Here is a 24,327-nt window from a genome sequence, read left to right on the forward strand (position 1 = left end):
AAGAGCAGGTTAGACAAACACCTGTCAGGGATGGTCCCTAGATAATACATAGTCCTGCCTTGAGTGCAGGGGACTGGACTAGAAGACCTCTTGAGGTCCCTTCCAGTCCTACAATTCTGTGAAAGGTGGGCCTCAGGGAAAGATTTGGAGGAGAGGGCAGTGGCCATACAGAATAATTCAGGGAAGGTATTCCATGCATAAAGAGCAGCATTGCTGGAAAATACTGAGATCATTGTGCGGGGGACTGACAAGGCTGGCATAACTGGCAGAGCAGAAGGGGTGAGGGAAGGTGTTTTGACATAAGAGATGGGAGGACAAGTAGAGAGGGGAAGAGTTGTGAACAACTTTGAATACAATATGTAAATTCAGTATTCAGCTATAGGGCAGCCTTAGTTTGAAGTTAATGAAGCTTTTTGTTAATAATTTCCTTGGTTTTTTAAAGAAGTGTGGGAGGGAGAACCAAGGGTGCTTGCCCTGTGTTCTTTTTCCAAGTTTCCTTTACAGTGGATGGGGGGGGGGCCCTCCAATTCTTTTGCGTCACCAGGACCTAGAAGCCTCACCCGGATCCGATCTCTATAGCTTAATTAATTCTGACTCCCATGTGCTCTGGGACACCTCGAGTGTTGACGATCCAGTGTGTATCACGCTTCTGAAATCTCGGAGTGTGTAAGAATTGACTCTGAGGTTTCTGAAACATGGCATGCTCTGCGATGTCAGAAGCCACAGAGCGAAGAGGAGTTTGGTGGGACTCAGCAGAAGGATTGTTAGGTTCCCCATTGCTTTCTTGGGCTGGAGATGTGTGGAGCGCTCTGTTTCTGTGGATGCTAAGAGTCAGATGGATGCTGAGAGTCAGTCAGCACTTAAATGAATTGTGACCTTGCTGTGACAATAGCAATTCCCCCATAGTGACCTGTCAGGAGAGACTCCCTGGCAGTACCAATGACTATTTCTCCTCTCCTCTGCTCTCCCTTATGGTGGAGAATGAGGTGTGGCTATTTCTCATTATTCATGTAGAATCTGATTTTTGAAAGTGCTAAGCGCTCACAAATTCCAGGGAAGTCTATGGGAGCTGCGGGTATTCAGTACCTTTGAACATCATGAAGTGGGTATTCACCCATGAAAGCTCATGCTCCAATACATTTGTTAGTCTATAAGGTGCCACAAGACCCTTTGTTGCTTTTTACAGACCCAGACTAACACGGCTACCCCTCTGATACTTTGAACATCACGGAATTTGTTTTTTAACCAAGCATTCACCGTAATCCTGAAGACAATGGGTATTGGCATTCAAAGCGGATAGAAACATTGGACCAGATCCAATTTACACCAACTGAGGACCTAGCCCGGAATGTTCAGCCTATTCCTAATATAGTTGTCTAAATCTGTAATCCCAGATCCTAATCTAATAAATGTGTGTGGTAATTACTCTGGATAAGAGCCTTTACAGGTTTGAGATTTCTGCTTTGCATTGTTTTATAATTTTTGTTTTAAAAGTTTTGCAAGGTAGATTTCAATTAAAGTAATCTGTGTTGGAAACAGTTGTCATAAGCCCCCTTTGCTTTGCAGAGAGCAGGGCACTGGCTGAATGTGGGCAATCTATCAGAACCATTTCCTTGTGTACAGTACAAGGATATTTGGAGAGAGTGCAAATTTCTACAGAAATGTCTACCATGCAGCTCTGTCTCTAGTTTCCAAAAGATGACCACCTTCCTTTTAAGGAACTGGCAAGGCCTCATTCCCCATTAATCCATTAGCTGTTCGTCCTCAAGGAGCCTGTCGCTTCTTAGCTCATCAATAGGCAGCCGTATGATTCTGTCCCTGCAAAGACTTAGGACACATGAATCAAAATAGTTGTGTGATGTCATGTCATAATGTGAATGTGCTCTGACCAATTGGTGCCAAGAATTGTCTGTACGGGGTGGTTTCCTTTTACAGTCTTTTTAAAGAGACATCATGCAGAACTGCACATGACAATTCCCTTCAAGAGGGCTTGTGCCTCCTTTGCATATTTAGTATTTTTTAAAAGGGGGAGCTTATCAGCTAGTTACTGGCCTCTTCTGCATAAGCTGATCCACTGGTGAAATTCTGTTTCAGCCTCTGAAGCTTTCTGACTGCTTAAGGATAAGAACTGCCGCTGCAAGCTGTACAGGCTTTTGAAATTCTCCTGGTATCCACAGATATTTTCAGAATAGTTACTGTACAGTAAGAATTCAGATCGGAACTGCTTTGGGCAAAGTTCAGCTACTCTTTCTGGATCTTTTTGTCATTAAGACGTGGTCTGAAGTCTCTTTCAGAAATTCAGAAGCTGAAGCTTTTCATAGCCACACGTTGTTTCAGCCGACTTTTTGGAATATCTTTCTTTTTGCCCCCATGTTTCCATTTTAACTGACTTATTTTCCTGCCCCCCTCCACCTTTTGATCAGATCTGCTCTTTCTTCTTCTCGGATACCTGGTATGATTGACGGCTGCTATTGCTTTGGTGCCTGCTGCAGCTCATGAAGCGTTTTGGCAGTCTTAGAGGAAGCAAGAAACAAAAGGACCAGGGCAGATGCTCTGAGAGGCGCAAATCTGAACCTCATGGCCTTTTAGGTAGGGAACTTCTGTGTTACCCCTCAATACGAGGATTAATTATTTTTTGGGAGCAGGCATTGTGGCTGTATTTAAAAAAAAAGAGCAACCTTCTGGTCCCTAATACTGTTGATTCAATTGAGTAATTGTTGTGGGTAGATATTAATGGGGACGTTTATACAGTATTTTGTACTTGTTGGGAAACCCTAAGTGAATGCCTTTAGTATACATCTAAAAATCTATAAGGAACTAATCTTCCAAAATGATTTTTTTTCAAAGTTGCTTTACAGTATTCAGATTAAACTGTGTGAAATATATCCTGGCAGGCCTGATGACTGTAAATTTCAAACTAGGATTCTCTTCATTTAGTTCTCTCTCTTTAAAGTAAGTGCTAAGTTAGTAAATATTTAAATAATATAATTGGTAGTTAAAAAGGGAAATATAAGAGTCTTCAAACTAAGTGCTACCTCCCATAGGCAACTGCTGTTTTAAACCACATCTTTCAAGTGTCCCCCGCAATTTCCAGTACAATTATATTTCACCTTTAGTTAAAGACCAGCCTCCATTAGGTCACTTAAAACAGGTTAAACATGGAACAAGTACTGAGTTCTGTTTGGGTATTGCACTGGGAAGCAAATTTCAGGTAAGGCTGAGTTGGCCAGGAAGCATGGGGTATTCTGACGTTGGACGAAGCATCACGTGTGTTTCCTGAAAACAGAATAGCGCCTCTGCTGCTTTCTACCTGATGAACAGCAGAAAGCTATGATTGAGTAATGGGAATGAATTTCCTGCATCACCTGGTGGTGGTATTGTGCACTGTGTATTTTCCAGAGAAAAAAGAGAGATAGTGACCTGGCACTATGGCACTTAAAAACAGTGTCGCCGTCACACTGAATCAGTAAGATAAGTACAGAGTTCAGTATGTCTGACTGATTAATAACCCTGGCCTGATTCTTCTCTCATACTGGTATAATTCAGGAGAAAGTGCATTGGAGTGACACTGGTATAAAACCAGTATGAGAGAAGAAATGGGCCTTGTGGGTGTATATGGAAGTGCACCCAGTTTTAGTAACTATTTTTCAGCATCATTTACTCTTGTCAATAAACTTCAAGGTGTTTTTTAAGTTTGTTTTCAATTAATTTGCTCTGTTTTTAAAGTCTTTCTCTTGCCATTGGTGTTCCTTGTTTTCTCTGTTGCAGTGTTGAATATGGTGAAGTATCAGTGTAAATCAAAGGAGACCTAAGCCTTGAGAATTTCATAGTGGGGTAAAATGTGTGATCTAGTAAAGAGACAGCTAACATTGCCCCCTTATGCAGGAATAAAGGTACATTAGGCCCACAGAGGACCCAGATCAACAACTGACAGGCAGCAGTGTGGCTGAGTCTGATCTATGACAATTCCAGCCACTGCCTCCCCATCTTCCCTTGGTTGACATTGTGACATAGGGTGTTCAGGGTCCATGGAAAGTTCTGGGGGGCACCTGAAGTCTTGTTTCTGCAGCAGTTGGCTGGCCAGCAGCACCACTTGCTATACCCAAACATATTGTAGTATCTACACTCCCTCTGAATGTAGGCCCAAGGTGCAAGCACCCAACGTTAATCCTCCCCTGTGCAGGAAATAATTCAACCTGCAACAACAACAATTGCTATAAAAACATTCTAAATCACAAGTGTTACAGAAATGGAGGTTCAAAAAAGAATTAGATAAGTGAATGGAGGATAGGTCCATCAATGGCTGTTAGCCAAGATGGTCAGGGATGCAACCCCATGCTCTGGGAGTCCCTAGCCTCTTGTTGCTAGAAGCTGGGACTGGATGACAGGGGATGGATCACTCAGTGATGGCCTATTCTGTACATTCCCTCTGAAGCCCCTGGCATTGGCCACTGTCGGAAGAGAGGATACTAGGCTAAATGGACCATTGGTCTGACCCAGTATGGTTGTTCTTATGAAACAGTCAAAAGGGAAAAGTACATAAACATTTACCTCCTTATTCTTACACAGTCCCTCTCCCATTTAACTAAAGCAGTGGTTCTCAAACTATTGTACTGGTGACCCCTTTCACATAGCAAGCCTCTGAGTGCGACTCCCCTAATAAATTAAAAACACTTGTTTATATATTTAACACCATTATAAATGCTGGCAGCAAAGCGGGGTTTGGGGTGGAGGCTGACAGCTCACGCCCCTCCCCCCCCGTAATAACCTCGCGACCCCCTGAGGGGTCCTGACCCCCAGTTTGAGAACCCCTGAACTAAAGTGAATTGAAAGATTTCTGTCGGTATGAAAGAGCATCATGTTCCTCAGTGCTGTGAGTTGTGCAGGCTATAAAACAATAGCTGTCCTTTCTAGTTTCCGACCATAATTGCTCTCATTAATCTTGCCGTGTAGCCCACCCTGGTGGTGTAGAGACAGAATTAGATGCTCGTTTACTATGCAGAATTTCCATCCGCAATATTTAAAACATGGCTCACATTTGTTCTCTGTCACTTTTGTATCATGAATGAGTTGCAGGTGTCTTTCCAAAACGTGACCTCAGATCACAAGGGTAGGAAAATAAAGATCAGATGTGTATGTTATACTGGCTTCCTCAGAGTAGCTGCTGCTGTTGTGATCCCAGAGGAATCTGGATTCTTTTCTGGAAGCAGGTTAACCTGTGTGAATGTCTTTTTCTTCAGGATGTGTTAATTTATTAAAAAGCTTGCATTATTTTCTGAATTAATCTTTGCCAAAAGGACTTTGTTTATAAAGCACTGGCCTGTACTAAACTCATCCTGAGAGGCACTGAGCACCATCAGCTCTCATGGCAATCGAGGATGTTGAAGAGCTTTTAGGACCAGACCCAGTGTTTGTTTTTTTGTAAGAACATTTGTAACAAACACCTGTAGTGGCCCATCAGGTGCAGTAATGCAGACAGGTGCATTCTCTTGAGCTTCTTCTGCTGTCAGGGAGCAGGAATTAATTTTAGACCTATATCCCTGTGCTTTTAGAGCAGTGTGATGCGGGTGTAGCTATGCAAATACTGTTGGTGTTAATGGGGTTCATGCCCTGCTCACCACAGCATTTTTTCTTATGCTGTGATTGTTCAGACTCACAAGGCTCAGCTTCTTTCCCCCCCTCTTTTTCTGAGTAGAGATGGAAAAGGCCACGAGGTTACAAATGTATCGTTTTCCAGGCCAGCTGTCAGCGCGCTGTATTCTGCCACCATTCCTCTTGTTCTGAACTAACTGAACTCAGAGTTTCTGATTTTCCTTGACCTCTACTCATAAAATGCTTTAAAGAAAGAAGAGAGGCCTCTGGCCATCATAAGCTGGGGCATACCAATGGCTTCTTGCCTCTTTACAGAATCCACCTTTGGGGCTCCTACAGCTAAGATTATTGTGCCTTTTCTTATGTGCATCATAAAAGCTAAACCCCAGAATAGGCCTAAGCATCTTCTCCCAGGCTGAGAGAGGGGCATAGTGAGGGTCTTGGTCTAGTGAATGGGAGCAGAGAGGGAATCGGGGGATCCCTGGTTGCCCATTTAGAGCAGCTTTAAAATCCCTTTGTGCCAAGTGAGCAGTACAAGGGGGTTAGCGCATGGGCCACAATATGGCCCATGCAGCTAAAGGGAGCAGTCAGGATAGAGGCTTGGACAGAGCATTGGGAGTAAATGAGGTGGGAGTGAGGAGGAGACACTGCAACTTTATGCATAAGAAGAAGGGAAGGCAGTGCAGAGATTCAGGAAGCAGGGAAGATACGCTCTGAGTACTGGGAAAGGGAGATGATTTTGGCAGCTGTAAGAAAATAAATAAAAAAAAATATGGAGATATACCTACCTCATAGAGCTGGAAGGGACCCTGAAAGGTCATTGAGTCCAGCCCCCTGCCTTCACTAGCAGGACCAAGTACTGATTTTGCCCCAGATCCCTAAGTGGCCCCCTCAAGGATTGAACTCACCACCCTGGGTTTAGTAGGCCAATGCTCAAACCATTGAGCTGTCCCTCCTGCTGCGTCTGGCTCACCTGCTTAAGGAAATCGGTGACTCCCTCCCCCCAACCTATCTGTCAGTGACATCATTGATTGTCAGCTCTAGGTACAGCCTGTAGCGTTGTAAATAGATCAGCTCTGTTGCTTTTCTCAAGGGGACAGTTTTCGGCCAAGATGAGTCTAATATCCCTGCCCTTTAAAGGACACCATCTGTTCAGTGAAGGGTTGAACAACACATGCCCTGTCAAACTCCGTAAGTGCCCCACACAGAAGCATTTCAACTCTTAGTGCCATTGTAGAGACACCTGCACAAATAGGGAGCGCTGTCTCGTTCCAAGGCAATGGGTCACAACTATTCATTTGGAAATCCACCAGCTAAATCTAAACTTCTGCCTGCTAGGCTGCTGTATGTTCCTCACCTCTGTATCTGGGCTGTGGCCTTGTGGTTTGCGTTTGTAACTTTCAAGAGGCATAGGCTGAAACTTAACACAGATAAGCCAGGTTCTCCACATCTGGGAAGGCGGTGACCGAGGAACTTCAGTTTTTCAACACTGAGGAAAGGGGAGATATCAGGATAGGACGACTTGCTACACCCCTCCCTGACCACTAGGCAGCATTGCTGGTGAGGGTTTTCACAGTATCTGACTGTAAAAGGGGAGGGAGACAGTTCTTTTGTGGCTGAGCAGAGGAGGAATTTAAAGGGGCCGTATGTTCCAACATGAAGTAGTAGCCGACAGCTCTGTGCAAGGGGTGATGCTTCACTTCCTTGGAGATTGGAAGCAGATGAGGAAGACAAAACCACTTGCACAGGCAATCCACCAACAAAGGTAAAATAAGTTGTAGAAGCATTTAAGGGCCTGTCCTGGTCTCTCACCCAGAGAGTGCTCTGCTGCCATCTACACAGCTTCAGAGCTGCCCTGTATGGGACCTGCAGGAAGCCAGTCAGAGCCGGCAGACTTATTTGCATGCACTTTCATATGAAAATTAGGAATCTGATTCTTATCTTGCATGCATGGACTTTATTCTGGGCTGCATTCTTCACTGCCTGGCGACACGTGATTCAGTGGAGAATCAGGCCCACTGACTACAATAGGGTTAACTCCTAATTTACACCAGTGTAATTTAGAGCAGATTCAGGGGCAATACTCACGCTCCTGGCAAAGTCCCTTAAAGCCTTAAGCCTTTCTCGTAGCTGGAGTAAGTATTGCAACACATTTGTTGTTTTTGGCCTTTGTTCCTCCCATGCTTCTCGGAGGAGGTCTAAAATCCCATGAGGGTGTCTCCCATCTAGCAGTTCAAATGAGGAGAATCCCATGGAGGCCTGAGGAACCTCTCTGATGGCAAATAACTGCTCTGGAAGCAACTGGTCCCAGTGACAAGGATCTGATGCTACAAGTTTCCTCATCATCTCTTTCAGTGTCCTTGACTTCCTTGTGCATTCCCGGCCAACAGAACCTATTCATCTCCCACTCAAGGGTCTCATCCCACCCACGTGTTCCACGCGTGGGTTTGAGTGACCAAGCCAAAACACTTCTCTTTGATATCTTCTCGGCACAGGGAGCTGTATTTTTATCTCTTTGGTTCAGTGGTTACGCTCCAGGCGATATCACCGTTCTTCCGTAAGTTCAAAGTGGGGACATTGTTTTAATAGCTGATGGTCCACTACTTCACCATTGGCCATAGCCACCTGATCGTAGCTTTGGCTTAGTGTCTGGTTGTCTCTCTGTTGCTTATGAAATCCACTTATCTGACTAGGAACTCTACATCTAAAGGGTGTGTGTTCTCATTGTTCTTTTGGGAAGGGGGAGGACCCCTTACCTGACAGGAGGCTCCTTCTCGGGGGTACTATGTTTTGCCCAATCCCACCAGTGCCTTTGGACCCATGGGTTCTTTGCCTCTACAGTCGGGAGGCCCCCCACGGGTGCGTGTTGAAGTATGCTAGTGAGTTGGAGAAATTGTGGAGGTTAGATGGTTTAGCAGTTGATATTTTGTTGGTTATTATGGCTAGTTCTAGGGCTAGTAGGATGCCTAGGATTGTTACTGCTAGTGCTGCAATTTTGATGTGTAGGGGTATGGTTATTGGGGGTGTTTTTAATGGGGTAATGTTTGAGATAAGTAGTCCGGCGATAATGCTTCCTGCTGCTAGACGGATGATTGGGTTAATAATTATTGGGTTGTTTTAGTTAAGTAGAAGCATGGAAGGCCCGGCTTGACAAAGCCCTGGCTGGGATGATTTAGTTGGGAATTGGTCCTGCTTTGAGCAGGGGGTTGGACTAGATGACCTCTTGAGGTCCCTTCCAACCCTGATATTCTATGATTCTATGATTCTATGATTCTAAGGGTATCGTGGTTGTCCTGTTTGTACAAAGATTGTGATACGTAGGCTGTAGGCTGCAGTGAAGGAGGTTGCAACTAGTGTTAGGAATAGGGCTCAGGTGTTTAGGTAAGATGTGTTTATGGTTTCGATGATGATGTCTTTGGAATAAAATCCAGTTAGGATTGCCCCACTCTTTTAGATCTTCCCAAAAGTATTTCCAGTCCCTGCCCAGGTTAACTGGATATGCCAGGGTAGAAGCTAGTCCTACAAATAGCTTTTCAATATGCTTTCCCCTGACAATTGAACTTCCCTAGTAGGGTAGGGCTGTATATTTCCATGTACACACTGGAGGAAGATAGTTTCTCCTGGAGTGTCCCCCTTGCCCACCAGCTGCTATCTGGCTGCACCCCGAGTCAACTAGCAGAGTCATCTCTACTGCATTAACCTGTACTGGGACCAGGGGTGCTAGAATGGGGGGGCAGGAGACCGTGGCCCCATCACTTTTTACCGGCCATAAGGGCTAGTGATGGAGGGGCAGGAGGCGGAGAGGAGGTAGCGGGGCCTTGGGGGGGAAGGGGCGGGGCAGTGAGTGGGGCAATGGTTTGGGTGCCAGTGGCCCCCTCCACTTTTAGGGAACTTCTGCCACTCCTGACCGGGACCAGTATCTTAGCTGGGCCTCGTTTTCAGGTCTTGGAGGCAGCCATCCAGGCTTGCCCATAATTACACTCCATAAAGTGACAGTCACAGCGGAGGTGACCTCATTGCCTACATGAAAAACAGCATCCTCCCGCGGTGATGGTTGCTGGTTTTCCTCCTGGGAGGAGTGTGGCCTCTGCGGTCAACCTTTTCTGTGGGTTTAGATATTCTCTGGGTTTCTGTTTTCTGTTCCCAGTTGATCTAGGGTCCTCCTGTGGCTTTGCTGTGCCCTCTGGCTGTCAGTACTGTTAAGTCTGAGTCGTGGTCCCAGTCAGGCCAGCCTCTTTGTCTGGCTGTGTCTGGAGGCAGGCTGGTCCCCTGGCCCCAGTATAACTACTCTCCAGTGTCTTGGAAGGGAACCTGTCAGCAATCCATTAAGTTTACGGCTTCTATCAATGTCTCAGGTTGATGCTTCAGCACTCTTTAACAATATCTCCATGTCCATCATCTTGTTACCTCTGACTGGCTTATGAAGTAAGTTTTTTTTTTTTTTTTTTTTTTTTTTTTTTTTAATAATCCCTTTTAACAAAGCTGGAGCAAGCCTGGCCACATTCTCCACCAGCTGTGGAAGGTGACCCTCACCAGCGGGGCTGCCTAGTGCTGCCTAGTGCTCAGGCAGGGGTGTGTAGCAGGTTGTCCCATCTTGATGTCTCCCCTTCCCTCTATTACACTGTTCTGTGGGTCTGTCCCTTCATTTCTGGCTCAGTCCTCCATCCAGGTACTGCATGCCAGTCCACCCCTTCTGGGATGTACCAAAAGAAAATTGTTTTGGTGCCTGCCTGGGCATCGGTGCTTTCTCCTTAGCCCCGGGACTTGGGGTCTGGACCCTTGTGTATTCAGGATCTTCTCTACTCGGCACTGGTGAGGCCTCAGCTGGAGTACTTTGCCCGATTGATGGACACTCTAGGAAGGACGTGGACAAATTGGAGAGAGTCCAGAGGACAGCCACAAAAATGATAAAAGGTTTAAAAAACCTGACCTGTGAGAAAAGGTTAAAAAAAACTGGCCATGTTTAGTCTTGAGAAAAGAACATTGAGGGGAGACATAACAATCTTCAAATATGTTTAGGGCCAAGGGCGGCGGGTATTGTAAGCATGGGTAGGCTGTGCCTTCCCAAACAGCCTAGTGTGTGGCCCTGCCCACACTCAGCCCGCAGGCCAGGCCCCCTCATGCGGTTCCCAGAGCGCTCTGCTTTGGCTGGCCCAGGCTGGCTGGCCTACCTCCCACAGGGAGTCAGGGCAGCTGGTGCTGGGTCCATGCTGCCCGGCGCACCAGGGCTGGCCGCGCTGCCTGGAGCACCCCGGCCGGGAGCATTGGCTCCCAGCACATCGGGGCTGGCTACGCTGCCTGGATGCCCAGAGCACCGGGGCAGGCCGGGAGCGCTGCCGCTCGGCCGCCCATGTTTAGGTCTGTTATGAAATGGTCTGTGATCAATTGTTCTCCATGTCCACGGTAGGACAAGAAGCAATGGGCTTTAACTTGCAGCAAGGTAGATTTAAGTTGTATATTAGGAAGAACTGTCTAACTATATGGGTAGTTAAGCTCTGGAATGGGCTCCCAAGGGAGGTTATGGAATCCCTGTCACTAGAGGCTTTTTAGAGCAGGTTAGATAAACACCTGTCAGGGATGGTCTAGGTTTACATGGTCCTGCCACATCACCAGGGGCAGGACATGTGGTCCCTTCTAGCTCTAGTTTCTATGATTCTATAATCATTTTTAAAAAAACCCAACATATGTATATTTGACTTATTTTTGGCAGTGGAGGCTGAATGTTATTTCTGAAAGAGAAGGAAACAAAACCAGATCCTTGGATATTCAAACCCTGAGAGATTGTGAAACAGAGGGAGATCAGGTAAAGGGGTCTAGACAAGAGAGAATGAGTGTGATTTAAGAGATGGATGAGGAGCATTTGGAGCATGGAGCAACAACACAGAAGGAGGAGAGGTATTTAATGGGAAGATGCATGAGGGAGATAGATGCTCAAACAGAATTTTCCTGAAAGGAGATAAGATTTGTGTATTCCTCTGTATAATGATACTTGGTCCTTTTGAAGTGTAAATGAATGAAGCGTCACAATATCCCCTGTGAGGTAGGGACATTTTATTTGTATTGCAATAGCACCTAGAGTCCCCAGTCGAGGATTAGGACCCCATCGTGCTAGACACTGTACAGACATATAACAAAAGTTAATAATAGAAAGAAGTATTATTCCTATTTTACAGATGGAGATTCTGAGATTCCATAAAGCTAAGGAAGCCTTGAAAAGTTCTGCTTGCTTGCTTACCCAGGGCCCGTAATTATTTTTTTTAGGGACTAGTAAAATATCATTAGGCTGATTTTTTTCTGTCATCATTATGGTAATGATAAAAGAGAGGCTGTTAAATTTTGTGCCTGTGGTGATAGTTATGAAAAGTATCTTGTAAGGTGAGGTTTAGTGACTTTCCCAAGTCAGAGGCAGAACCCAGAAGCCATGACTATCAGTTTCTACCTCTGACTACTTCCTCCTTCCCCTAACCTTCTCCTCACCCCTTACTTTCTGGTGCATAAACCAAATATCTGACTGCCTTTTTAATGAATATATTGAAAGGTAAAAAGGGTGAAGCAGAGATGGCTTGAACATTAAATTACAGTTTGAAGAATGGAGCCTGGGGTTTTATGACACAGAATGCCATAGGATCAACATTTATGCTCCAAGAGCCAGTGGCATTATAGATTTTAATGAATGTCTGAGTTTATGGGCTCATCCCTATTCTCTAGTTTAATGTTGGTCTCTTCCCCCTCCCCCCCCCCCTTTGTAATTTTCAAGGCCTCTGACTTCCTGATGAATAGCTGTTTTAGGAGTTATAATTTCTAAATCAACCTTGTGTTTGCTTTGACCATACTACACCAAACCATGGTTTGTTTATAGAACCTTTTCCATGCATCCGTATCACAATGCTTTTGCAAGGAACTAAAAGTACATTAAAAAATTTCACAAACTGAACCATTTCCATAGCCTAAAATCCCACACACAGATAGCATTTATATTATTACGTACTTTATTACATTAGAAGTCTGTGGTTTTGGACCATCAACTCCCTGTTCATGGTTCCAGTGAGCTGTCCAAAAGAACTATTTCACAGCATGTTGTTAAAATAACGTGTTAGTTTTATTGAATCACCAACCCTAGGAATTTTTTGAATTCAGCTACTTTTCACAAGTGTGCTTTCACCTATATTCCTGTTCAGATTTGTAAGCATAAGAAATTCTGGCAGCCAGGTTTAACTGCTCCAAATTGTCTTGGGTATTTTATTCTTACCAAAGAGTTGTGCTGAAACCTACAGCCTTCAGTCTTGAGGTGCAGTACTGGTCTATGAGATATTGCTGTGCCTTTGGCACTTTTGGTTTGTATGGTAGAATTCTTACTGCAGGCAAAGGTCACAGAACCTTAGTTGGCTTTAAAGACATAGCCAGGCAGTGCATCATACTACTTTGTAAGTCTATTATATGGCTTCAAACAGATTCTTGCACTCAGAGGTTCCTTTTCCTACAGTCCTTACTTTGATGAAGCAATTGGGATGTTAGCCTGAGGAAGGGCAGCAGTACCCTCAATCACTTCTTCAAAGATTTTTCATAGAGTCAGAAAACAACCACCATCCCTTGGCATCTTCTCAGGGTAGTGGTGAGGAACCTGTAGGGACATTCAAAATGACAGCAACTGAACCATTCATTTTTTTCCTAACAGACTCCACCATCCCCACTGTTTTCAGTATGGGTAGTGCAACAGAACAAAATAATATATACAGGACTCTGGGAGCAAAATCCTGCCTTTTTATGCTGGAGACACATCTGAAGAGAAGCAGAAGGGTGTGTGACTTCTCCAAGCTGTTCTCCTAGCACACAGCATCATGGCCACGAGTAAGGGGGAAAGTGGGAGGAATGCATAGTAAAGTGCGGCACACCACAGCATGCGTGCCAGAGTGCTTGGGGGCTTGGCCACACCCCAGAGATGCTAGGCCATGCCCCCTTGGAGCCCTGAAGTGTCGGACAGTGCAGTAATAGTTGGTATTCTGCCCTTCTGCTATGAAAGTGCACTAGTAGGGAAGACGCTTACTGTGCCCTCCACTCCAGATCACCTAAATATCAGAGAGCAAGACTTGGCCTCTACTGTGCATTCTCTCATTCACAGGCTGGGAAGGAATTCAAGATCTAACACTGTATTCTATACAGTGCTGTCCATGGAATGTAGATGCCAAATCCTTTTGCAGAATCAGAGAAACAGTAAAACCTAAGGGGAGACTAATGGCATATAAACCAAGAATTAGTGTACAGAAGAGCTACGTCAGGAGGTAGGTCTTTGATATACAGCACAATTCAATTTCATTACAGATTTTGATATGGATTTATCTTCCACACAAACTATTTACCAAAACTCTATACAGCATTACTGCATGTAATACAGTTACAAATAAATAATACATAACTGTAGAACGAGAGGCAAAGTTTAAAGGGTAGAGAGAAAAGAGAGAGTACATATTCAGACTTGAAATGAGAGGGAAAGTCAGATAGATGCAGATACAAAGGAAGCTTGTTCCAGATACTAGAAGCCAGAGACAGGAAGGTTCTTGCTCCAGTAGCAGCAGAAGTAGAGTTCAGAGTCAAGGATGGTGCCAGGATTAAGAATGGACATTGGAAGCAAATGGAAAGTCCAAGTTGAGGAGGGTGATAGAGAAGTTGGGATGGTGTTGTAGGATGCTCTGTTTGTCCAAGAGACACGGTTATGACTGGATGCAGTGGACCTCAAAGAGCTGTTCCAGTAGCCAGGAAGTACTGGAATGTGAGTGTGTGCTGGCTGTGCCGCTTTTCCCCTTTGGGTGGCGCATATCTGGCTGTGCCAGTCCTGTGCCACTCAGGGATTCTCTAGCACTTGATGAATCCTCAGGCAGCCAGTGAAGCTGGTTTTGCAGCTGCTTTGCATCAGTGGACTAATGCAAGGCAGCCATCATTGGAGCCCAGATCTGGCCCTACATGTTCAACATGAAGAAGAATAAGCAACACTGAATCATTTGTATTTATTGAGATAGCAGCCTCTCGTAGGTCGAGAGAGCATTGCTTGCTGGGACTTGTACAACCTGCAAAAGGCACCCCATATTAAAAGTTGCATTCTGTCCCATTTCATGCAAATTGTGTGTCCCTGGGGGTCCTGGAATATGGCTAATGCAGCCTTAGCTGAGCAAAGTTTGGGTGTTTCTGAGCCACTGTCTCACATAGATTACTATTTGGATTCATTTACTAGCTTCAAGAATTGCAGTGGGACTTGGTTTGTATCAGCTAACTGTCACTATAGCAACTCCTCACTTACACCAGTCTGTATACTAAAAATAGATCACCTTGATCCCAGGGAAAGAAATCAAGGAAAATCAAAGGGGCCCATGGTATGCAAAAGATGTAGAGTCAAGTGATTGACATCAGGATGGAGCAAAAAGCAGTTTAGCATTTGAAATGTTTATAAATAAGCTACACTGTAAAATGAATAGCTGAGAGGAGCCTGTTTAAGTAGGAAACCCCAGCAACGTCATTGTGTCTGAAAACCTAGTACAGAGCATAAATCACCTTTTATTGGAGTAAAAAGTTTGCAGTTATTACTGAGTATATGGGGGACACTGATTAATCTGTGGGGGCTGAATAGATTTGTTGAGAGATATAAAGATCTTATTACTCGAGTAGTCAAATCTGCAGCATTATCAATGGCCCTGGTACCCTCAATATGCTTTTGTGTCACATAAAGTAAGTTATCACAATCCCTACTCATGGATGGAATTGGCACTTGTATCAATGGGGGCTTGTTACGGGTCTCATCCTGAAAGATGCAAAGTCAAAGGTGACGAGTATCTTCTGCTCCCATTGAAGTGAATGGAAGTTGAGGGTGCTCAGTACCTTCCAGGACTTACATCCAGTCTGCTACTGGGAAAGTCCAAATGATATCGGTGGGTTTTTTCCCTTCAGTCCCAGTTAGGTGCTTCAGACTGAATGCAGTATAATAAATCTGGTGCTTGAGGATATTCAGGATGCAGTTCGGTGATTATTTGTTGTGAGGACAAGGTAACACAAAGTACAAACCGTATTCCAAAGTTAAGAGTTTGCAGCACAATCTGGAAGTGTCTTTGATGGATGAATGAAATGACTGGAAGAAAGAGACCATGGACTGTACAGTGGACAGTCGTGGGACCCTTAATGTTGATTTTCAAAGTCTTGGAACACTGGGAAAGATCCAGAAGACTGGAAGAAAGCAAGTGTTGTGCCAATACTGAAAAAGGGTTAGTGGGATAACCTGGGTATAGGCCTGTCAGTTTGAATCAATCCTGGGCAAGTTAATGGAGTGGTTGATACAGGACTCGGTTAATAAAGAATTAAAGGAGGGTAATATAATTAATGCCAATCAACATGGGTTTATGGAAAATAGATCCTGTCAAACTGACTGATATTTTTTTTTTTGGATGAGATTACAAGTTTGGTTGATAAAGGTAATAGTGTTGATGTAATATACTTAGGCTTCTGTAAGGCATTTAACTTGATACTGTGTGACATTTTGATTAAAAAGCTAGAGAGAAATAAAGTTAATATGGCACACATTAAATGATTAAAAGCTGGCTAACTGTGATAGGTCTTTAAATGTAATTGTAAATGGGGAAAAATCATCAAACAGGTGTGTTTCTAGTGGGGTCCCACAAGGATCAGTTCTTGGCTGTGTGCCATGTAACATCTTCTAGGTCATTAATGAAAAAAAACCACACAAAAATCATCACAGATAAAATTTGCAGATATCCCCAAAATTTAGGGAGTAGTAAATAATGAAGACAGGTCACTGACAGGATCTGGATCACTTGGTAAGCTGGGTGAAAGCAAACAGTATTTGTTTTTCATATGGCTAAATGTATACATCTAGGAACAAAGAATGTAGGCCATACATACAGGGTGTGGGGGCTCTATCCCTGGGAAGGAGTGACTCTAAAAATATTTGGGGCTCATGGTGGATAATCAGCAGAACATGAGCTCCCAATGCTACACTGGCCAAAAGGGCTAATGAAATCTTAGGAGGCATAAAAGGGGAATCTCAAGTAGGAGTAGAGAGAATATTTTACCTGTGTATTTGGCACTGGTGCTACCGCAGCTAGAATACTGTGTCCAGTTTGGGTGTCAACAATTCAAGAAGGATGTAGATAAATTGGAAAGCATTGAGAGAAGAGCCACAAGAGTGATTAAAGGATTAGAAAACATGCCTTATAGTGATAGACTCAAGGAGCTCAATCTGTTTAGCTTAACAAAGAGAAGGTTAAGAGGTGACTTGATTTCAGTCTATAAGTACCCACGTGGGAACAAATATTTAATAATGGGCTTGTCAGTCTAGCAGAGAAAGATTTCACATGATCCAATGGGTGGAAGTTGAAGCTAGACAAAAATTTACGCCTTATTTCTGGTCTGAATTTAACAGAGTAATTAACCATTGGAACAGTTTACCAACGGTTGTGGTGGATTCTTCATCACTCACAATTTTAAAATCAAGATTGGATGTTTTTTTCTAAAAGCTCTGCTCTAGGAATTATTTTGGGGAAGTTCCATTGCCTGTGCTATACATGAAGTCAGACTAGATGATCATAATGGTCCCTCCCGGACTTTAGATCTTTCATGAGTGTCACATACACTCATAGACCTGAAGAAGAGCTCTGTGTTGGCACAAATGCTTCTCTCTCTTTCGAAGAGAAGTTGATCCAATAAAAGATATTACCTCGCTCAGCAAGAGTCTCTAATATCCTGGGACCAACATGGCTACAACAAGACTGCATATAACTCATGAAAGGGTTAATTTAGCTTTCGGATGCTGCCGGAATTGGCATTTTATATTCAGGATATCAGTCAGTATAACTTTCTTTTGGTACTAAAGAGCCAGATTTTTTTTTTAATGGTCTTTCTTGCACCTGCAGTTTGCAGGCACAATTGGAATTGTACAAAGACATGCAATCCTTAATCAAAGTAAAACCGTTACCCACTGAAATGGTCCTGTGGTACAAAGTCCAGTGGATTTACAGTCGGGATGAATTTGGTTCACTATATCCACCATTTGTGGAGGGGCAGCTACATCAAAGTGTACATACACTTGGAGGAGCTGCTCTAACATACACAGCCTCTAATGGGAAGAAAATTAAAGTTAGAGTAAATGAACCTTGCCTACCATATGCCATTGTTAAAAGCCCTCATGCTTTATAGCTGTATCTTCTAGAGTTGTTAGTTTACATTAGTGGAGCTAATATTGATACATAAAGCAAAAGGGAAGAATTCCCACAAGCATGGGAACTGCTGCCAGCAAAACTTTTGAGACCAATTTCAGTGTTCTGATTGCTGCTTTTATCCACAACTGCAGCCTTTGCTTAGAGCAGCAGATTAGGTGACTGACGCACAAATATGATCCATGGACCTGCAGTGGTACAGGGTGTAGCACAGAATACATCTGTCATGTTCTCCCTGAAGAGTTTGTTAATGGCTGTCAAATTTCTGCAGCTCACGTGGGTGGCAAGGCCTAAGTCTGGTAAAATTAATTTCCTCTGTCCCTCCAGAGTCTGGTTCTTCTGTTGGGCTGTAATAAAAACCACCTTCTGCTCTCTGGGGTCAAAGCAGGTGCCAACTCTAGTGCTGACAGATTTATTCTTGTTACCTTGCTTTCTGGATTGATGCCCAGCATTTCTCTGTATCCAGCGGCGGCACCAGCGCTCCAAGCGCGTGACTGGGGCGGCAAGCTGCGGGTGGCGGCCTGCCGGTCTCTGCGAGGGCGGCCATCAGGCTGCCTTCGGCGGCATGCCTGCGGGAGATCCGCCGGTCCTGCGGATTCGGCGGCAATTTGGCGGCGGGCACGCTGAGGCCACGGGACAGGCGGACCTCCCGCAGGCAAGCCACCGAAGGTAGCCTGCCTGCCGTGCTTGGGGCGGCAAAAAAGCTAGAGCCGCCCCTGTCTGTATCAGCCAGGCAGAGCCGCCCGGGGGGCGGGGGGGCCCCCATGAGTTTTTTTCAGGGGCCCCTGGAGCGGGGTCCTTCACTCGCTCCTGGGGCCCTGGAAAACTCTCGCGGGGCCTGGGCCCCCGGAGCTTCTTGTGCGGCAGTTCGGTGGCGGGGGGTCCTTCGGCCCCGGGACCTGCCGCCGAAGTGCCACGAAGACCTGCGGCGGGGGTCCTTCCGCCCTGGGACCCGCCGCTGAAGTGTTGGGTCTTTGGCTGCAATTCGGCGGCGGGGACCCCCCCGCCGCCGAAGACCCCAGGCCCCCTGAATCCTCTGGGTGGCCCTGCAGCCAGGTCCTCCTTTAAAACTTGTTTCAGAGTAGCAGCCGTGTTAGTCTGTATCCGCAAAAAGAACAGGAGTACTTGTGGCACCTTAGAGACTAACAAATTTATTAGAGCATAAGCTTTCGTGGGCTACAACCCACTTCTTCGGATGCATATAGAGTGAAACCTCAATATATGTTTCACTCTATATGCATCCGAAGAAGTGGGTTGTAGCCCACGAAAGCTTATGCTCTAATAAATTTGTTAGTCTCTAAGGTGCCACAAGTACTCCTGTTCTTTTCTTTAAAACTTGGTGAGTGTCATTTCTTGTATTAGTAGCAGATCCTAGGGTTAGGTGACCGGGTTAGTCAGTCTACCAAACTGAGCCTACATATAGCAAGTTGGGTTTGGCAGATGCAGGGCTACCACCTTTCAGATGGAGAAACATGGCAACCTGCTAGGAGACAGTGCTGCACACAGGGCATGATTCTGCTCACAGATGTAAATGAGGAAGTCAGTGGAGTTACATGGGGGGTAAAGCCAGTGTAAATGAAATCAGAATTGGACTGAAGGAATAAAGACTCCAGGTTCTAAGTCAATGTAGTATTGGTGAATGGTGTCAGTGTGGTTGCCTTAGAAAATGAAATTTTTGTTTATCCACAGAACAAGTATTACCCAGACAGTTGCCATACAAGCTTTGCCACAATACCTTGCTAGAGTGTCTCCTTCCTGGAGGGACGACGTTGGTGTAAGAGATGAATTCAGTTAGAGAGAAGTAGGGAATGGGCATAGGACTGAGAACTGGGAGCTTCCTGAGTTCTGGTTCTAGCTCTGTCAGTGTATCCGTATGTGACCATGGGCAAGTCACTTAAGGCCTGATTTTCAGCACCTCTGAAAACGAGGGTCAAAGTTCTCAAAGATAGGTGACTAACATGAAGCTCTAGCTTCATGTTTAGGCACCTAAAGGAGTGGCCTGATTTTCAGAGATGCTAATTACTTGGCAGTTCCTGATGAAATCAGCACTTCTGAAAATCAGGTCATTTATTTAGGTGCCTAAATACAGATTTAGGAGCCTAATTTTAGGCACCCATTTTTGAAAATCTTGGCGTAGGCCCTTAACCCCTCTGTACATGGTCTTCATCTCTAGCTAAAGGATGTCAATACATGTCTCACCGAGGTGTTGTGTGGCTTAGTTAATGCTAATAATGCTTTGTTTTTATAGAACACTTGTTCAATTGTAGCTATCCAAGTACTTTAAAAAGGTGATATCATTAACATTTTACAGATAAAACAACTTAGGTCAAGAGAGCTTGTGACTTGCTGACAATCAGAGAGAAAGGTAGATCTGGAATATGGATCTCCTTATTCTCATCCCCTAGACCACAGCTTCCCCCTCCTACCCTCAAAATACTTTGAGACTCAGGTAGCAGGTGCTGTAGGAGTGTAGATCTCACAACCAATTTGAGTGTTTGTGCCCTGGTTCCTAACAGTCTCCCCTGAGGTTGATACTCATGCTCCTGAGCCACTGCAGGACAGCTTGACAACAACTACCTGCTATCTGTTCAGCTAGCCCAAGGGCCAAGCAGGGTGCAGTTCCCACCACTCTAGATCATCTAGTCCAGGGATTCTCAAACTAGGGGTCAGGACCCCTCAGGGAGTTGTGAGGTTATTACACGGGGGGGTCACGAGCTGTCAGCCTCCACCCCAAACCCCCCTTGCCTCCAGAATTTATAAGGGTGTTAAATATATAAAAAAGTGTTTTTAATTTATAAGAGGGGTCGCACTCTGAGGCTTGCTATGTGAAAGGGGTCACCAGTACCAAAGTTTGAGAACCACTGATCTAGTCTGACCTCCTGTATAGCCCAGGTCATAGAACTTCCCCACAGAAGGCACTTGGCAGCTGTGAGAAGAAAGCATTCCTTGGCCTGTCAACAGGATTAGGAGAGTGGTTTTGTGGGAGTAGCTATGAATATCATGGAGACAGAAGGATGGACAAAATTGAACAATATTAAGATTGTGGCTTTGGTTGGTTGGGTTAGCTCAGTAGCTAGAAGAAATTGTGTTGAGAGAGGGCAGAGAGCAAACTACAGAGATGGGGACCTACAGTTAAAAAAAAAAAATAGCTGTGAAATATGGAGTCATTTATTTATTAAGTACTTCCTTAGGCCTGTGTCAAACTATCTAATCAGTGTCTGTACATGTCAGCAGCACATCCATAATAAGAAAGTGCTGTGTGGCATTGTGTGAACTGGAATTAGAGACGTGATAATCAGCTGAACTGTTAGAGATAATGTAAAGGTTTCATGGCATACACTTGCATTCCTTTAGCCAGGGAAAAACCTTATATGTGCAGATGAGTTACATTTTTTTCAAAAACATTCTTAACATTCAGTTTCTTGGCTGATCCCACCGTTAAATCCCAAGGAGCACAGCAGTGGTTCCTAACTGCAGGTACATGTCTCTGGGATTGCGTCCATTGCTGTAATGAATTCACTGGTATGTGTCACCAGTAGTGTGGTGACTGACAGTCTAGGCTCCTCCCCCTGCCTGATAAACCTGTGTGCTGGGTCCCTGTGCTGCTCATTCCATCTCCTATTCTTTTATGCATCTTCCAAGCTCTTGGAGCTTGTGCTGTTCTGCCCTGCAGGTTTTGCAATTCCAAGTGCTCTTCCAGCAGTGAAAGTGTCCCCCAGCCAGGGTGAAATATTGTCTTGTGGTGGATGCATCAGATTTGGGATTATAAAATCTGGTGTGACAGAGTAGTCTGTCCCTTCAGGGTAGTGGTGCCTAGTGGTCAACCTAGCCAATCATGTGGTACGGCCCTGTAAGAGGTTGAAAAATCTTACACAAACACACACACACGGATGTGGGAGACGTTGGGAGTGAGGAAATAGTTTTGGGAGTAAGAAGTGTTTGGGAGGAAATCCTGTTACTGTTTCTTTAAGAATCGGTGGCTAGGGGGCCTTTCAGAGAGAGCGGGGCAAGGCTCCCTTCTCACCCAATCAACTGGGGATGAGCTAGGAGAAGGGGACCCAGCATAGAGGCTGCCTCTCTCATATAACTGGGCAGACACCAGAAGATACCAGCAGGGAAAGGCAGGTCTGCTGAGCAGCCTGAAGGTAATTAAGGAAAGGGGGCCAGCTGGCTAAACCACAGCTCAGCTCCAGAGAGGAGAGTGGAGGGCTGCTGTTTAGGGAGGACTAGAAAATCTGATTAACAGAACCCAGCTTCGGGGAGAAGAGGCTGGGGAGACTCTGGGGTAAGGAGAACCTGGAACTAATACTGCCCAGCTCCAAAGAGGAGAGCTGGGGATTCCTGCTTAAGAAAGGACTGAAAAGGGGTAACCCAGAGAAGGAAGTAGGAAGGGTTCCTGGACCGGAGACTCTTTTCAGGTGCGAAGGAAGGAGCCAGGATGGCTAGTTGGACTAACAGCCTGAGGTGTCAAATGTCCTGGGCATCTCAGTGAGCTGCTACTTGAGCTTATGGTTGTCATTTATAAATGAGACCCTTGGAAGTGGGGTGCTCTTTGATTAAAAATGATCTGTCTGGACTTGTTCATAACGCAGGTGAAGGGGAGTGAGGTGCGGTGCACCAGGGTGACTTCCACATCATCACACTTGGGTTCTATTCTCATTTCTGCCACAAACTTTCTGCTTAACACCCCCTGCTCCCCAGTCTTCCCACTATAAAGTGCTGATATTTCCCTGCCTCACTGGGGATGTTTTGAAGCTAAATAATGTTTGTAAAGTGCTTTGAGATCCTCAGTTATAAAAGTGTACAATATTATTAATTCCTTAACCAATTACTGTTAGACAGCTTCTGCTTGTCATCATATTTCTCTCTCAAGCCAGGCTTGGTGGTCTTAGTCCAGCTCCCACTGGATTCTTGTCTGTTGGTATCATGATTAGTATTGCAGTTTGCAGTCTGTACACAGAGGCTGAAGGCTAAGGGTTTCCTCCTGCACAGTTAAGGTTTGGAGTGTGGAGCAGGTAAGTACAAGGTAAAAAGTGAAGAATAGGACAGGGAATTCTGCAGAATCTGATCCTGAATTAGTCAGAGCACTGCTGCATGGCTGCCAAGCTATTCCTGCTTAGTAGCAGGAGAAAAGCATAGGTGATAGCTCAGTGGTTTGAGCATTAGCCTGCTAAACCCAGGGTTGTGAATTCAGCCCTTGAGGGGGCCACTTGGGGATCTAGGGCAAAATCAGTACTTGGTCCTGCTAGTGAAGGCAGGGGGCTGGACTCGATGACCTTTGGTCCCTTCCAGTTCTAGGAGATAGGATATCTCCATAAATTATTAAATTATTTGTATGCTAAAGATCATGCAGAAACTCACATCTTGCTTCATTCACTCAATCTCTGCAAAAACAACGAGGAGTACTTGTGGCAACTTAGAGACTAACAAATTTATTTGGGCATAAGCTTTCGTGGGCTGAAACCCACTTTATCAGATGCATGGAGTGAAAAATACAGTAGGCAGGTATATATTACAGCACAGGAAAAGATGGGAGTTACCTTACCAAGTACGGGGGTCAGTGCTAATGAGGCCAATTCAAACAGGGTAGATGTGGCCCACTCCCAATAGTTGACAAGAATCTGTGAGTATCAACCGAGGAGAAATTACTTTTTATAGTGACCCAGCCGCTCCCAGTCTTTATTCAGGCCTAATTTAATAGTGTCAAGTTTGCAAATTAGTTCCAGTTCTGCAGTTTCTCGCTGAAGTCTGTTTTTGAAGGTTTTTTTATTGAAGAATGGCCACCTTTAAGTCTGTTATTGAGTGTCCAGGGAGATTGAAGTGCTCTCCTATTGGTTTTTGAATGTTACAATTCTTGATGTCTGATTTGTGCCCATTTATTCTTTTTGCTACTTCCTTTTACCCTATGCTATTGCAGATAAGGGAGTGGATATGAAAGAGGCTTGAGAGCTAATATTGCTCATTACCCAGGATCTACTTAGCACTTATAGTTGAACGGCAAGCTTCAAGATCTCACTCACGTCAAGCAGGTTTCTTTCAGAAAAAAGAAAATAGGAAGGGATCACAAACCCTGTCAGATAAAAGGCAAAATAGAAGTTGAGTGAAGGGAATTTGGAGATCTAGGTTCTATTCCCAGCACTGTTGCTGGGTGAGCTTGGGCAAGTCACTTAACCGCTCTGTTCCTCAGTTTCCCCATCTGTAAAATGTGCATAACAAAAATGACCTCCTTGGAAAAGCACTTTGAGATCTACAGCTGAAAAGTGCTATAGAAGAGCTAGGTGAGTAATAAGTGAGGCAGCATAAGAGAGAATTTGAAGTGCACATAGGTAACGACATAACAAATAGCAAGATATTCATTAAATATATCAGAAACTGGAACCTGCAAGGAAATCAGTGGGTCTGTTGGATTACTACGGGCTAAAAAGGAACATTTAAGGATAAAAAGATTGTAGAGGGGCTAATTGTTCTGTGCATTACTCTTCATCAGAGAGTATATTGAGGAGGTACCTACTCTTTTTAG

At 44.7% G+C, this 24,327-nt stretch overlaps 1 protein-coding gene across 9 annotated transcripts in view; it reads left to right on the forward strand.

The window, feature by feature from the left end:
* The window catches only part of PRKAG2 (protein kinase AMP-activated non-catalytic subunit gamma 2), a 395,505-nt gene that overhangs the window by 178,415 nt on the left and 192,763 nt on the right, over window positions 1–24,327 (forward strand). For 2 of the 9 annotated variants that reach the window (XM_065400005.1, XM_065400006.1), the window contains exon 1: window positions 2,496–2,589. The exons of 5 other annotated variants lie outside the window; for them this stretch is intronic. In XM_065400005.1, coding sequence (XP_065256077.1) covers window positions 2,496–2,589 — 94 coding nt within the window. Of the gene's footprint in view, window positions 1–2,489; window positions 2,590–15,442; window positions 15,449–24,327 lie in introns of those variants that run through there. 2 more of the 9 variants (XM_065400003.1, XM_065400007.1) reach the window with 2 other exon arrangements.

The sequence above is a fragment of the Emys orbicularis genome, chromosome 2 (assembly GCF_028017835.1).
Source record: "Emys orbicularis isolate rEmyOrb1 chromosome 2, rEmyOrb1.hap1, whole genome shotgun sequence".
NCBI lineage: Eukaryota > Metazoa > Chordata > Testudines > Emydidae > Emys > Emys orbicularis.